Source organism: Lactuca virosa, chromosome 9 (assembly GCF_052849685.1).
Source record: "Lactuca virosa cultivar CGN04683 chromosome 9, Lactuca_virosa_CGN04683_v6, whole genome shotgun sequence".
In the NCBI taxonomy this organism is placed as follows: Eukaryota; Viridiplantae; Streptophyta; class Magnoliopsida; order Asterales; family Asteraceae; genus Lactuca; species Lactuca virosa.
Window position 1 is genome coordinate 72584275 of NC_136434.1, and position 12672 is coordinate 72596946.

Sequence of the window (12672 nt, forward strand, 5' to 3'; positions counted from 1 at the left end):
ACACTTTTAAAATACTTGGTGGTTCAATTTAATAAATTATACTTTTAATTTAATCAAATGTAAACCAAAACATTATGGATTTATTAACTCTCTTTTAATTATACACTTTAATTAATTAACAAAACCATAAGAGTGTAATTTGAACTTTTCAAAATGCGAGGGTTTTAGAATTTAACATTTCAAAATCAAACTTTTAATCAACTTTTAAATTCCAAAACTTGAGGGCAAGTTTTGAAACTTTTCAAAACATTTGGGATTAGAATTTAAATATTTCAAAATTAACTTATAATCAAAAAATTTAAATTCCAAAACTTGAGGGCAAGTTTTGAAACTTTTCAAAACATTAGGGTTTAACTATTTAAATTTCAAAAACAAAACATTTAAGTTCAAATTTAAACTATAAAACCTAAAGGGGAAAATTGAAACTTTTTCACAAGATAATTCAAATCTAAATTACAAATAATCAATCTTTATCTAATAAAACAAAAGATTATCTAAATTTTGACAATTATATTCTATTTTGGCAAGGATAATCACCCAATATCAATAAAAATCAGATTTTATGAATTAAAAACATTTATGGTAAGTATCCCAAGCCAAAACAGCAAGAAAATCACCAAAAAACGCTGCCAGATCCATGGACTCGCCGAGTCAGGGACTGGACTCGCCAAGTCGGCCTGACTCGCCGAGTCGGAAATTCAGAGGGCAAAAAAACTTCATTTTTCATGCAATTTTCGATCAAGTAAGCATCAAATTCACTAACAAACAGCCCTAGGCTCTGATACCACTGATGGGTTTCGAGCAATACATCATTCCTATGGTGTACATGCAAACCCTAATAGCTTTTGGATCTAGTTTGTCTAATGAACATGCAATTGAATATCCAAAGCTATAAACCCTAGATCTATTAAATAAGAACTGAAATAAGGGTTTAGTAATTACCTTTGATTGTTATATAGTAATAACAATCAATTCCTTGCTTTGTTTGGCTTCAGAAAGCTTAGTGCCTCAAGTGTTGCACCTCTAATGGAGTCACAAACACCACTAAGCAACTTGGATGAAGAGGGAGGAGAGAGGAGGCACCAAAAATGGCTGGAAACCCTAAAGGATTAGTTCCCCACGTTTTTGGGGCTTAAGGGTCCTTTATATACATGTAGGCTATTAGGGTTTACAACTAGGAAACCCTAATCTGGCTGCTTAAGCCCTAAGCAGCCCATGGACTCCTTTAACATATCCCTTGGACGAATTCCTTATGGGCTTCCCATAGAATTTGTCCAACCTATATTATTTAGGTAATCCATAGCCCAATAGCAATTATCTTATAATTACAAATCCAGTCCCCTAAGTTTAATTAATCTCTTTTAGCCACAAAATTAATTCTCAATTAATTCTTGACTAATATCAATTAAACATTATGATTTCTCCTTTAATATATTGATAAATCATAATTAAACCTTTCTCTCCTTAATTCATCCAACATATTGCTATGGTGAAGGCAACCCAAAAGGACCATGCTCATAATCAGGTCAAGTACATACCAAAATAGTTATGGACTTAGACACTAATCCAACAGTATCGGCCTGGTGGTTGCGTCCTCGACTTCGCCGGTGACCGGAGCAGCGGTGATTCACGCTATGGTGGGGGAGATGGCGGCTGAGAAGGACCGAAGAAGAAATGGTGGCGGCTGGGAAGGGATATGCTAGGTTTAGGGTTTTGAAGATGCACTGAGGGGGAAACAGGAATTGATGTCTTAAACCCGACTCCATAATAAACTTCTCTCCTTTTTACACAATCGGTCCCTCCTTCACAAACCTTTATCAACTTGAGTCCAAAATTTACCTAACAACCCCTAAGCCTCCAAAATCTCTTCAATGAAGTCCCAATAATTACCATTTAGTCCCTGCCTTCCATAATACTTACAAATTAAATCCGGATTTTACACTTTTAACCTCCAACTTCTAAATTCTTCACAAATTAGTCTGGGACTTACATTTATTAATTTATTTAAATAAACGGGGCGTTACAGTTTTTATTTAAAAAATATAAGATTTTTATGTGAAAATACGTTTTTTTTGTATAAATATGATTTTATAAAGAAAAAACATATTAGAAACAATTTTTTGAGAAAAAAAGTTGTAAAAAAAACTAAAGTTAGGATGAATTCATAATAAAATTCTAAAATTTGGGTAAAAATGGTAAAGTTTGGACCAAATTTGTAACAAAATTTAAAATCTGGGCCAAAAGTGTAAATTTTGGACCAAATTTGTAATAAATTTTGAAATCTGGGCCAAAAATGTAATTTTTGAAAGTTGGATGACCTGTTGACCGGGTCAAAGGGTTAAATTGAATACGATTACCGGTATTTGGGACTTAATTGAATAAAAAAAATATATAGGGACTAAATCGATTATGAGGTCAATATGTAGGGACTTTATTGCAGTTTTCCCTATTAGAAATGCATTTCGGAATATGATCATGTACACCGTAACAGATGAAAATCACATGTCAAACCAAGTTGTTGATATGAACGTTACTTCTTTGGTTCGGGGGGTTGACAAGAAAATGAAATTTACGTTTATAGTATACAAACAAAAAATTTGACAATGTCAAGTTTCATTCATCATCCGGAGAAGGTATTAGTTTAAACAAAAAGCTTTAAATTTAAAAATACTTCATGTAGTGTTTAATAAAAAAATTATTGAGATTTATTAATCAACTAGATTATGACTCACGTAAAACACGGGATAACGTAAAAAAATACATATAAAGTCATAAAAAAACCGACACAATAATTAAAAAAAATGATAAAGTAACAGAAACAAACTTCTCGTTATTGATTATATTGAAAAGTTTAAAAAATAAAATAAAATGTCTGAATATCTATAATCGTTGAAAAACCTCTTTGTAGACAACATTTTTTGTTTTATTGGTTGAACGACCTTCCTCGTCACATATGAGTACCTTCAAGCCTTTTTTATTTGTCACGCGAGAAACAACTACATATAACTGACCATGAGTGAAGACGGGTCTACGCAAATACAATCTGACAGTTGGTAATGATTGTCATTGACTCTTGTTAATGGTCATAGCAAAACAAACATCTACGGAGAATTGTCTCCGCTGAAAACGGAAGGGGATTCTTTTATCAGACGGAGTTAACTTCATGCGAGGTATATAAGTAGTCTAATTGAAGAATCTACTAACTATAATTCATGCATCAATGACATGTTTTCCAAGTCTAACAATTTGTACCCTAGTATCATCGCATAAACCTTCGGTTTGGTAGATATTACAAAGCAACATGACCGGAACACCTATTTTTACTGTAAGTTTATGGTTGGGAATTCCAAATGCCTTAAAAGCATTCAATACATCAAGAGAGTAAACTAATTCCTCAAAACAATCTGCTGACTCTGTCTCACATAAAGAACCTGAACTCAAATAAGTTTTTCCTCCATCTTTCATCAATCCTAACATGTAGTCATTGATAGCATCGACCTCTTCATTTGTAGGGACCAAAATAGCTTTATATTGAAAATATGATGGATCATCAAGATGGTTTTCAAAACACGGATAAATTGTCGATACAATTGAATGAATATGGTCACTTATAGAGCGAACCATAACGTCTTCTAGAAATTCAACTTCAACTTCACTATCATTAGGACCACCAATATTACTTTCACCAATTTTAAGAATCCATTCAAGAAATGCTTTGGTCTCATCCAAATCATTAGTTGGACAACCAACCTGAAGCCTCATTAAATAGGATATTAAAGGAAAAAATGACTTATACAAATTAAATATTATAGACATATATGTATTAAAAAATTAATGATAACAATTAATATATAGGGAAATTAAAATTGATGTTATATGATTCAAGATGTGGAGGTAAATATAATATAAAAGAAATTAAGAATAAGTTATCTTGACTGGTTATTTGTGAAAGTGGCGACCTTGACGAAATAATGTGGATTGCACATTCGGGTATGATGTTATGAGACGGGGATGCTGAAGGTAATTCGGTAAGGTTTCGCATAACACGATAATTAGGGGGTGTGAAGAAATTATTTTCTGAAATGAAAATCCGTATCATAAATGGGGGAAATATATTAAAAAATATATTAATAGTACAATACAAAGAAAAAAAAGATTTATGTCTTATATAACGTATTCATCAACTACACTTTTAGATGACAGTTCCATTAGCCTCCTATTCTTTTTCTTTTATTCATCAGTTACTATTAAAATACAAAAAAATTATATGACATCATTTTATTCCATGAAATCCAATCAATTATAAAATTATGAGAAAACAATATTACTTGCCACAGTAAATGGTCAAATGTGAGGTGTTGATTAGAAAAAAAAATAGTGATCACTAAATGGAAACGAACATCTGCATATATTTAACAAAAACAAAAAAATAAAAATAAAAAAACAGAAAAAATAAGTTAAAGTAAGTAAATAGCAAATATGTCAAGCTGACAACAGTCAATAACTTACAAGAGTATTACAAATAAAAAAACAGAATAACATTATATTTATGATTCAGAAGTACACTACTATTCTTTTATAGGGACAAACATATCAAATTGATAGCAGTCAATAATTTAGAACAACAATACAAATATAAAAAATTGACAACAGTCGATATTTTAGAAGAGCAATACAAATGAAAAAATAGAATAACATTGTATTTTTGATTCAGAAGTACACTGCTATTCTTTTGTATGGCCAAATATGTCAAATTGATAGCACTCAAAAATTTAGACAATACAAATATATGAACATAATAAAAATGTAATTATGGTTCAGAAGTATATCAATATTATGTTCATTTGTAGAAAATAAAAGTATCCTACTATGAAAGGATAAAAAATTATTTTCCAGATTTTCCCTTTGCATTAATAGTACCGAACGCCGCATTATCGATTTTCCATATAGGAAAAAGTATGTGAAATTGAAATTCTTTTTAATTCAGAAGTTTTAATTTAAACAAAAAAAATAACAACATTGACAGAGACATTAAATAGTAGGAGGAAAATGAATAAAATAAAAGTAAATGTTTTATTGGAAACACATCTATTGAAATAACTAATTAGATTAATTAATGTGAAGATTAAGGTTTGAGTTCATGAAAGTATGCAGTGATTTGATAACAGGAATTGAAAGTGTGAAACAGAAAATGGCAAGGCATAGAAGTACATACCGTTGATCGTCGATGACAAGGCTGGAAAAGTTTTTTCTCTATTTTTCTGCAAAGGAAGTATGTCAACTGTTCCTGCGTAAATCGAAGAATAAAAATGTTAGAATTATGTATTATGTATAGAAGATATATAACGATGAGAAAGAGGAAGTAAATAAATTGAAATGTATTTTAAATTTAAATTTGAAATAGTAGATAAGATACCTTATAAGTTCCTTTTTTGCAGAGATATCATTTGACCTATGAAAAACAGTTTACTGTGTATAATATCAATTAGAATTAATTAGACGGATTAATATGGTAAGAAATTAAATATTACAAAACGTGAATAAAGATTCTATAATTAAGCTGCTGATTTTATGGGATTTGATATAATCTATATTATGGAAATTCAACAGGTATTAAAGGTAACACCGTAAGTTACCTTTAGACATGGTAACGATTGATGGAAAAAAACGTTTTTACCAAAACTTTGGTAGGTGATGTCACAAAGTGATCTGAGGGTGGAAAACCTATTATCGAAAGACAATCAAGGGCCCTGATTGTTTAAGATGATGTTATAAGGTTTCTCTTTTAATAATATTTACAGATTAGAGATGTGAAGTTTTAGCTATTTTTTGGCAATAAGGAAATTAGCCATATTTGAGTTTTTTCATATAAAAAAATTGAATGTGATATTTGTTTATAACAACAAAAATAATTGAAAGTCGTAATAGTAATCCAAAATGGAGTTGACCAATATTTAAATCTTGCAAGTTCAATCTTTTAAAAAAAATTAAACACCGAAATACTTCATGACTAAAAGTTGCATATAATTTATAGTTTTTTTTACAGTATTATCTAGTAAAAAATTATATATTCTATCAAAAACATACATATCCTACTATGAGGGGATAAAAAATTGTTTTCCAGATTTTCCCTTTGCATGAATAGTACCGAATGTTGCATTATGGATTTTCCATAAAGGCAAAAGTGTGTGAAATTTAAACTCTTTTTAATTCAGAAGTTTTAATTTAAACAAAAACAATAACAACATTAACAGAGACATTAAATAGTAGAAGGAAAACGAATAAACTCAAAGTAAATGGTTTTATTGGAAACACATCTATTTAAATAACTAATTAGATTAATGTGAAGATTGATGTTTGAGTTCATGAAAGTATGCAGTGATTTGATAAGAGGAATTGAAAGCGTGAAATAGAAAATGATAAGGCATATAAATACATACCGTTGATCGTCGATGACAAGGCTGGATAAATTTTTACTCTATTTTATTTTTCTGCAGAGGAAGTATGTCAACTGTTCCTGCGTAAATCGAAGAATAAAAATGTTAGAATTATGTATTATGTATAGAAGATATATAACGATGAAAAAAAGGAGGTAAATAAATTGAAATGTATTTTAAATTTAAATTTGAAATAGAAGATAAGATACCTTATAAGTTCCTTTTTTACAGAGATATCATTTGATTAATGAATTTTTTTTACTATGTATAAGATCAATTATAATCAATTAGAATGATTAATATGGTAAGAAATTAAATATTACAAAACGTGAATAAAGATTCTTCAATTAAGCTGCTGATTTTATGCGATTTGATATAATATTTATTATGAAAATTCAACGTATATTAAGGGTAACACCGTAAATAACCTTTAGACATGGTAATGATTGATGGAAAAAAGAGTTTTTACAAAAACTTTTGTAGGTGATGTCACAAACTGATCTAAGGGTAAAAAACCTATGATCGAAATACAATCAAGGGTCCTGATTGTTTGATGTCATAAAGTTTATCTTTTAATAATATTTAGATATTTCCAGAATTGCCCTTAAAAGTTTTATATTTATCTTTTTTAAACAATTGTCTTTTTATGTAATTTTATATATTTCAAAAGTTTTTATATACTTTTTTCGAACACTCATATAATAAATAAAATCTATAGAACTACTAACTACCCGCTATTAACTTCTAGCTTCCAGCCACCGATCACCAGTTATCAGCTAGTTATATCAAATGTTTATGACAATTGTGCGATTGTAGATCACACATTTACTAATTTAAGTTAGTTTGTACTTCATGCATTCAGGGACGGTTCCACTATGGTGCCCATAGTGGCACCGGCAACCCCTTATTTTTTCGGATACAGTGTAAAAATTTTCGAATTTTTCGAATTTTTCGTTTTTTCTACTTTTGTGCCACTACGTAAAAGGAAAAATGTGTCACCGGCAACACCTACTACGAAATCCTGAGTCCGTCCCTGCATGCATTATAAGTTGTACATTGCCAAATCGGTACTAAAACTATATTTGTACCGAATACTCAAACCCGGTACCCGAACCAAACCGATATTGTATGCCCTCTACCGTTTTAGTATTCGGACTTTGTTTTTGGACATATTCAGTTTAAATATTTTACGGTTTTGTTCGGGTCTGGTTCGGGTCGGTTTCAATACCAAGGTCACCCCTAAATAAAACTACATTAGTCGCTCTTCTTCCTCAGCAATTTTCCATATATAAGGCGCTTATTCTTCTAATAAATTCTTGCTCTGTCTGCTCTGTCCCGGTGAAAATGGCCCTAAATATACGTACAGTCTTTCTGTACGTATTGGCATCCATCGTCTTCCTCGCTTCCGTCTATCATATCCTCATACCAACCGCCTCCATCTCCTCCGATCGCCGCCATTCCCCATCTTTCAACCCCCAACTCTACATTCCAAACCCTCGCCTCCGACCTTACGTCGACAATAACCTAATCATTCACGAGCATGACGCGGTTACCCCCGCCGCCACCAACGATACTCGAACAGTTCCAGAAGAAAGCACAAACTCGGTTGGATTCATTGCGGATGATACGATTCAGTTTAAACCACAAATTCCTCAGAGTCGGAACATCTCGACTGAAATTGAAGGTACTGTTCTATCTAACACCACCATCGTTACCAATGTTGATTCTGTTTTCGAAGAAACTGGGAGCAAGAATAATTCGCTCCATGTGTATCTGAACTCTGAATCATCGATTATGAATGTTTCGATTTTGTTTCCTTCTTGGGAGGTGCTCGTGATTGTATCGTTGGAGTTCGGAGATGATACAGATTATACATCCTATTTTTGTTTATTTGACACAAATGAGATATCTCCGGCTAGATTTTCGGGAACGTTGACGTCTCCGGATCGGAAAACTTTCACTTGCCAGCTCCCGATGCGAATCCGTCGAAGACTACCGTTCCGTCACCCAAGGCTGATAAAAACTTCAGATCAGGCTAAAATGACGTCCAATCCGTTGCAATCGCCGTCATCGGAGCTCCTCCGATGGAACTTCATCGTCTACAACATCATCGAAACGGAGAACGACATCGTTTTATTCGCGAAAGGCATCAACAATCGCCAAGGAATCAACAGAAGCCCAACAGAATTCAAATGCCTTTTCGGTGACAATACTGTAAACGGCGTTACAACTTCCGTTACTAGTTCAATGCAAGAAGTCTTCAGATGTCAACGCCCTGATTTAACGGCGTTTAGTCAGAATCCAGTCATAGCCTCTCTCGTAATCCTACAAACTAACCAGGTCGTCCCATCTATAGCATTCTACGCACCAGAGCGCAAGGTAGCAATAGCCAGCCCCAAAAAGTCGCTATTGTGCGCATGTACCATGGTCTACAATGTAGCCAAGTTCTTAAAAGAATGGGTGATGTACCATTCCAAAATCGGGGTTGACAAATTCATTTTATATGACAACGGTAGTGATGATGATTTGGGCAAAATCGTAAATTTGTTAAAATCAAAAGGGTACAATATTGAGACTCGTTTTTGGCTATGGCCGAAAACTCAAGAAGCAGGTTTTTCACACGCAGTATTGCTTGAGAAAAACTCATGTCATTGGATGATGTACATTGACATAGACGAATTCATCTACTCTCCATTATGGGCTTCATCACCACCTTCAAAATTACTGTTACCCTCACTGCTACCATCACGTCCATACGGACAGATCATGATCCGCTGTTTAGAATTTGGTCCCTCGAATCTAAAGAAACACCCGTCAATGGGTGTAACACAAGGTTACACTTGTAGAAAAGAAATGGAAAATAGACACAAATCAATTGTTTTGCTTGATGCGATTGATGAATCTTTATTAAACGCGATTCATCATTTTAAACTGAAAGAAAGGTATAAGAGTATAAAAGTACATCTTGACACTGTTGTTGTCAACCATTATAAATTTCAGGCGTGGCCTGAGTTTAAGGCAAAGTTTAGAAGAAGGGTGTCTGCTTATGTGGTGGATTGGACGCGATCGGTGAATTTACAGTCGAATGATCGGACGCCTGGACTTGGGTACCGTGCAGTTGAGCCGGAAGGATGGGCGGAGAGGTTTTGTGAAGTGTATGATCATAGGCTAAAAGATTTGACAAGAAGATGGTTTGGAAGACGAGATGATAGAATGATATTTCGTATGGAATGGCAAAAATGAAATAAAAGTGTAGAAAATATGAATAGGAGTTGTGACATGGTATAACAATATTATAACAAGCTAAGTAAATGGTAAAGGTTGTTGACTATTGTTGACTTTTTCACAATTTTGTTTGACTGTATGGGCTTCTTGCTGTAAAAAGTTATTTTAGTGATATTGAGAGATAAATGCACATATAATCATTTAATTATTGGTTATTTACAGAAATGATTGTCGTGTAAGAAATAGAAGATAGTGTCGTGTAAGAAACATAAGATATTGTATTATCATTATTTTGCACCAACGACCATCCATGTGTATTTTTCTTTCTTGATCAAGATGTAAATGATTTTTATTGTCATTATTTTTCGTCTCACAGTAAATTTTAAAACGACTTTCATGATGAATATGCCGAGTTAGCGACTTTTAATAAAGTAACGTTTTGGAAATGTGAATGATTTTACGATCAATTTGCATCATTTATACAACCAAATAAAGAATGAAACAAAATTGTGAATTTTAATCTTAATAGCTTATCAACAACAAACGAGTAGGACTTTTTTTTTCAACTTTTTTTTTTTAACCAGCAAATATATTAAATAAGAAGAGGGCCAGCCTAGCAAGGGGCTAGCGGCAACCCACCAGAAAGAGTACAAAATAAGAATACAAATAGTCATTTTAAATACAGGAGAAAGGGCAAACAATCCAATCCCACCAATTACAAACTCTTTTCTTTCGCCAAACTGTAGTTTATCCGGTTCCAAAAAGACATGTTTGAGATCTATCTAGCTATAGCAAACTCGCACCACCGAATAATTTTCTTTTTAATTCGAGTTTTTTTTTATAAAAGCTAACATCTATTAAAAGTTCGTTGTTGACAACACCCGTCATTTTCTTAACTTTTAGGTGTTGTTTGTTTTTTGTCTGCAGATCTTCTTGGCATCTTCTTTTTGCTCAGCGCAGACCACGCACAGACATTAGGTTTCGCAAACTGTTTGATTTTTTGATGACTGAAGACCTAAAAAGGGTTATGCGTCCTCTTGTTGGTGCAGATGTGAACCAGAGTCTGCAAACCTCTTCAGACATCTTCTAGACTAAAAAACACACATATATATATATATATATATATATATATATATATATATATATATATATATATATAACTTAGATTTATTCTAACTTTATCTATGATTAACAATTTTGAAAAAAAAAGTTACAATACTTAAAGAAAAGAGGTTCGACGACACAGTCATGATTTTTGTGACAAATTTACAAATAAAAATTTAATTACAATAATGGTCGTTAGAGCTGTTTATATAAATATAAAAAAAAATCGTAATATTGTCATATGTTTTTTGTGCCAAATTTTATAAAACATTATTTAATGAAATATCATTCTTTTCTTAGGATAAATATTTATAGCCAGTTTTTAATTGATTTAATTAAAAAGGTAAAATGAAAATTTTAAAATTTTCATTTAAAATCAAAATTTATTTTCATCCATTTTACGTGTTAAATTCTTTTATCCTTAATTACAATGTCAATGTATATCATTGTGACCAAAATTTATTGGTTTTTATCAAATATATATGTTAAGTCGTACCATTTTATTTTCACTTTTTATACAATAATACATAAAAGACAATCTACATTTGTTAATTATCTATAATAAAGTTATAAAGTTATTGAAAAACTCTTTTAAGTTGAAAAAAAACGGTTTAATTATATTTTAGTTTATTCTAGCAGTCTGTAGATGTTAAAAAACAAACAGTTTTTTTCTTTCAGACTGCAGACGTTTGGTCTACCTATTCTACTGCAGATATAGTCCACAGACTGTAGACATTTTGCCTCAGAAAAAACAAACAACACTTTAATATTGTTCAAACTTCAAAACAATCATTTATCTTCAATATTATTAATTCGAAACAGACACACATCTATTAAAATTATCTTTTAACTGATATACATAATAAAACTTTTAAATTAGAAATACAATTTTAATATAATGTTTAAATATAGTTTTAACTGCATTAAAATTCTCTAAATTTTTACATACTAGAGTTCAACATGTTTTTTAATTGCGTTTAAATTCTTTAGAATTTTACCTATTAGAACTCAACATATTTTTTTAACTAATATTATAATTTAAATTAAGTTAATTTTACTGGCAGCATATATTCAGAAATTTTTATAACTTTATAGTTTTAGAATTTTACCTATTAGAACTCAAACATGTATCATCAGTAAACTTTATATAGATTTGGGATGCTAATGTAATGTATAAAGATGTTTTTAAATAAGTTCTTATGTATATTTGTTAAGACTTACATGAAAGGAGTGCTTGAAAATATCTAAATATGGTTGTTAATTGAAAGTTTACATGTGAAAAATGAATATTAAAGAAAATATGTGAAACAAGAAATCTTCACAAAATGATAAGTATATTATTTTGAGACTATGTAAATCTATCCTAAATGGCTAAATGCATAATAATTGTTACATAAAAGTTATGATAGGCAGATGAAACAGTAAGAAAGGCAACTCAAAAAGAAACAATTTATTTGGAGCTAAAATAACGAAGTTATGCCATTTTGAAAAGGGTTATTTCTATAAAAGCCCTCAATTTTACAGAACATAGTTGGTTATGTCCCAAGTCCAAATTTATGTTCATTAATGCCTAACATTTAGGTAATTTTGCCACTTAGGGCTCTTTATCAGGTTAAGACGAGGTAGTCGGTCTCCTACTCACTTGGTCACCTTCTTAACAAAAACTTGATGGCTGCTCACCGACACCAACTTCAGGTGTCATCACCACCACCACCTTCAGGCTTGTCTCCGGCAACATCCCCACACATCACCAACGGTGTCTTCAACACCCTCTACGACTTCACCATTACAGTCACCCAAAAATCGCAGCTTTATTTTCTTGTGTAGCCCTAGCTGCCTGCATTCACGACCTCCGATGGTCATCATCTCCAACACTCTCTCTGCCTTCACCACCATCCCCTCGGAC

At 31.8% G+C, this 12672-nt stretch overlaps 2 protein-coding genes across 2 annotated transcripts; one reads left to right on the plus strand and one right to left on the minus strand.

Moving 5' to 3' along the window:
- Positions 1–3210: 3210 nt before the first annotated feature.
- Positions 3211–5646, minus strand: LOC145139382 (uncharacterized). The gene is made up of 4 exons (XM_079073223.1): positions 5637–5646; positions 5216–5287; positions 4329–4402; positions 3211–3750 (listed from the first exon to the last, which is right to left on the minus strand). The coding sequence occupies exons 1-4, from the start codon at positions 5644–5646 to the stop codon at positions 3211–3213; spliced, it is 696 nt and encodes a 231-aa protein (XP_078929349.1).
- A 2081-nt stretch (positions 5647–7727) lies between these two features.
- Positions 7728–9768, plus strand: LOC145136157 (glycosyltransferase family protein (DUF23)). Its single transcript, XM_079070342.1, has one exon. The coding sequence runs from the start codon at positions 7782–7784 to the stop codon at positions 9678–9680; it is 1899 nt and encodes a 632-aa protein (XP_078926468.1). The 5' UTR covers positions 7728–7781; the 3' UTR covers positions 9681–9768.
- The last annotated feature ends 2904 nt before the right edge of the window (positions 9769–12672 follow it).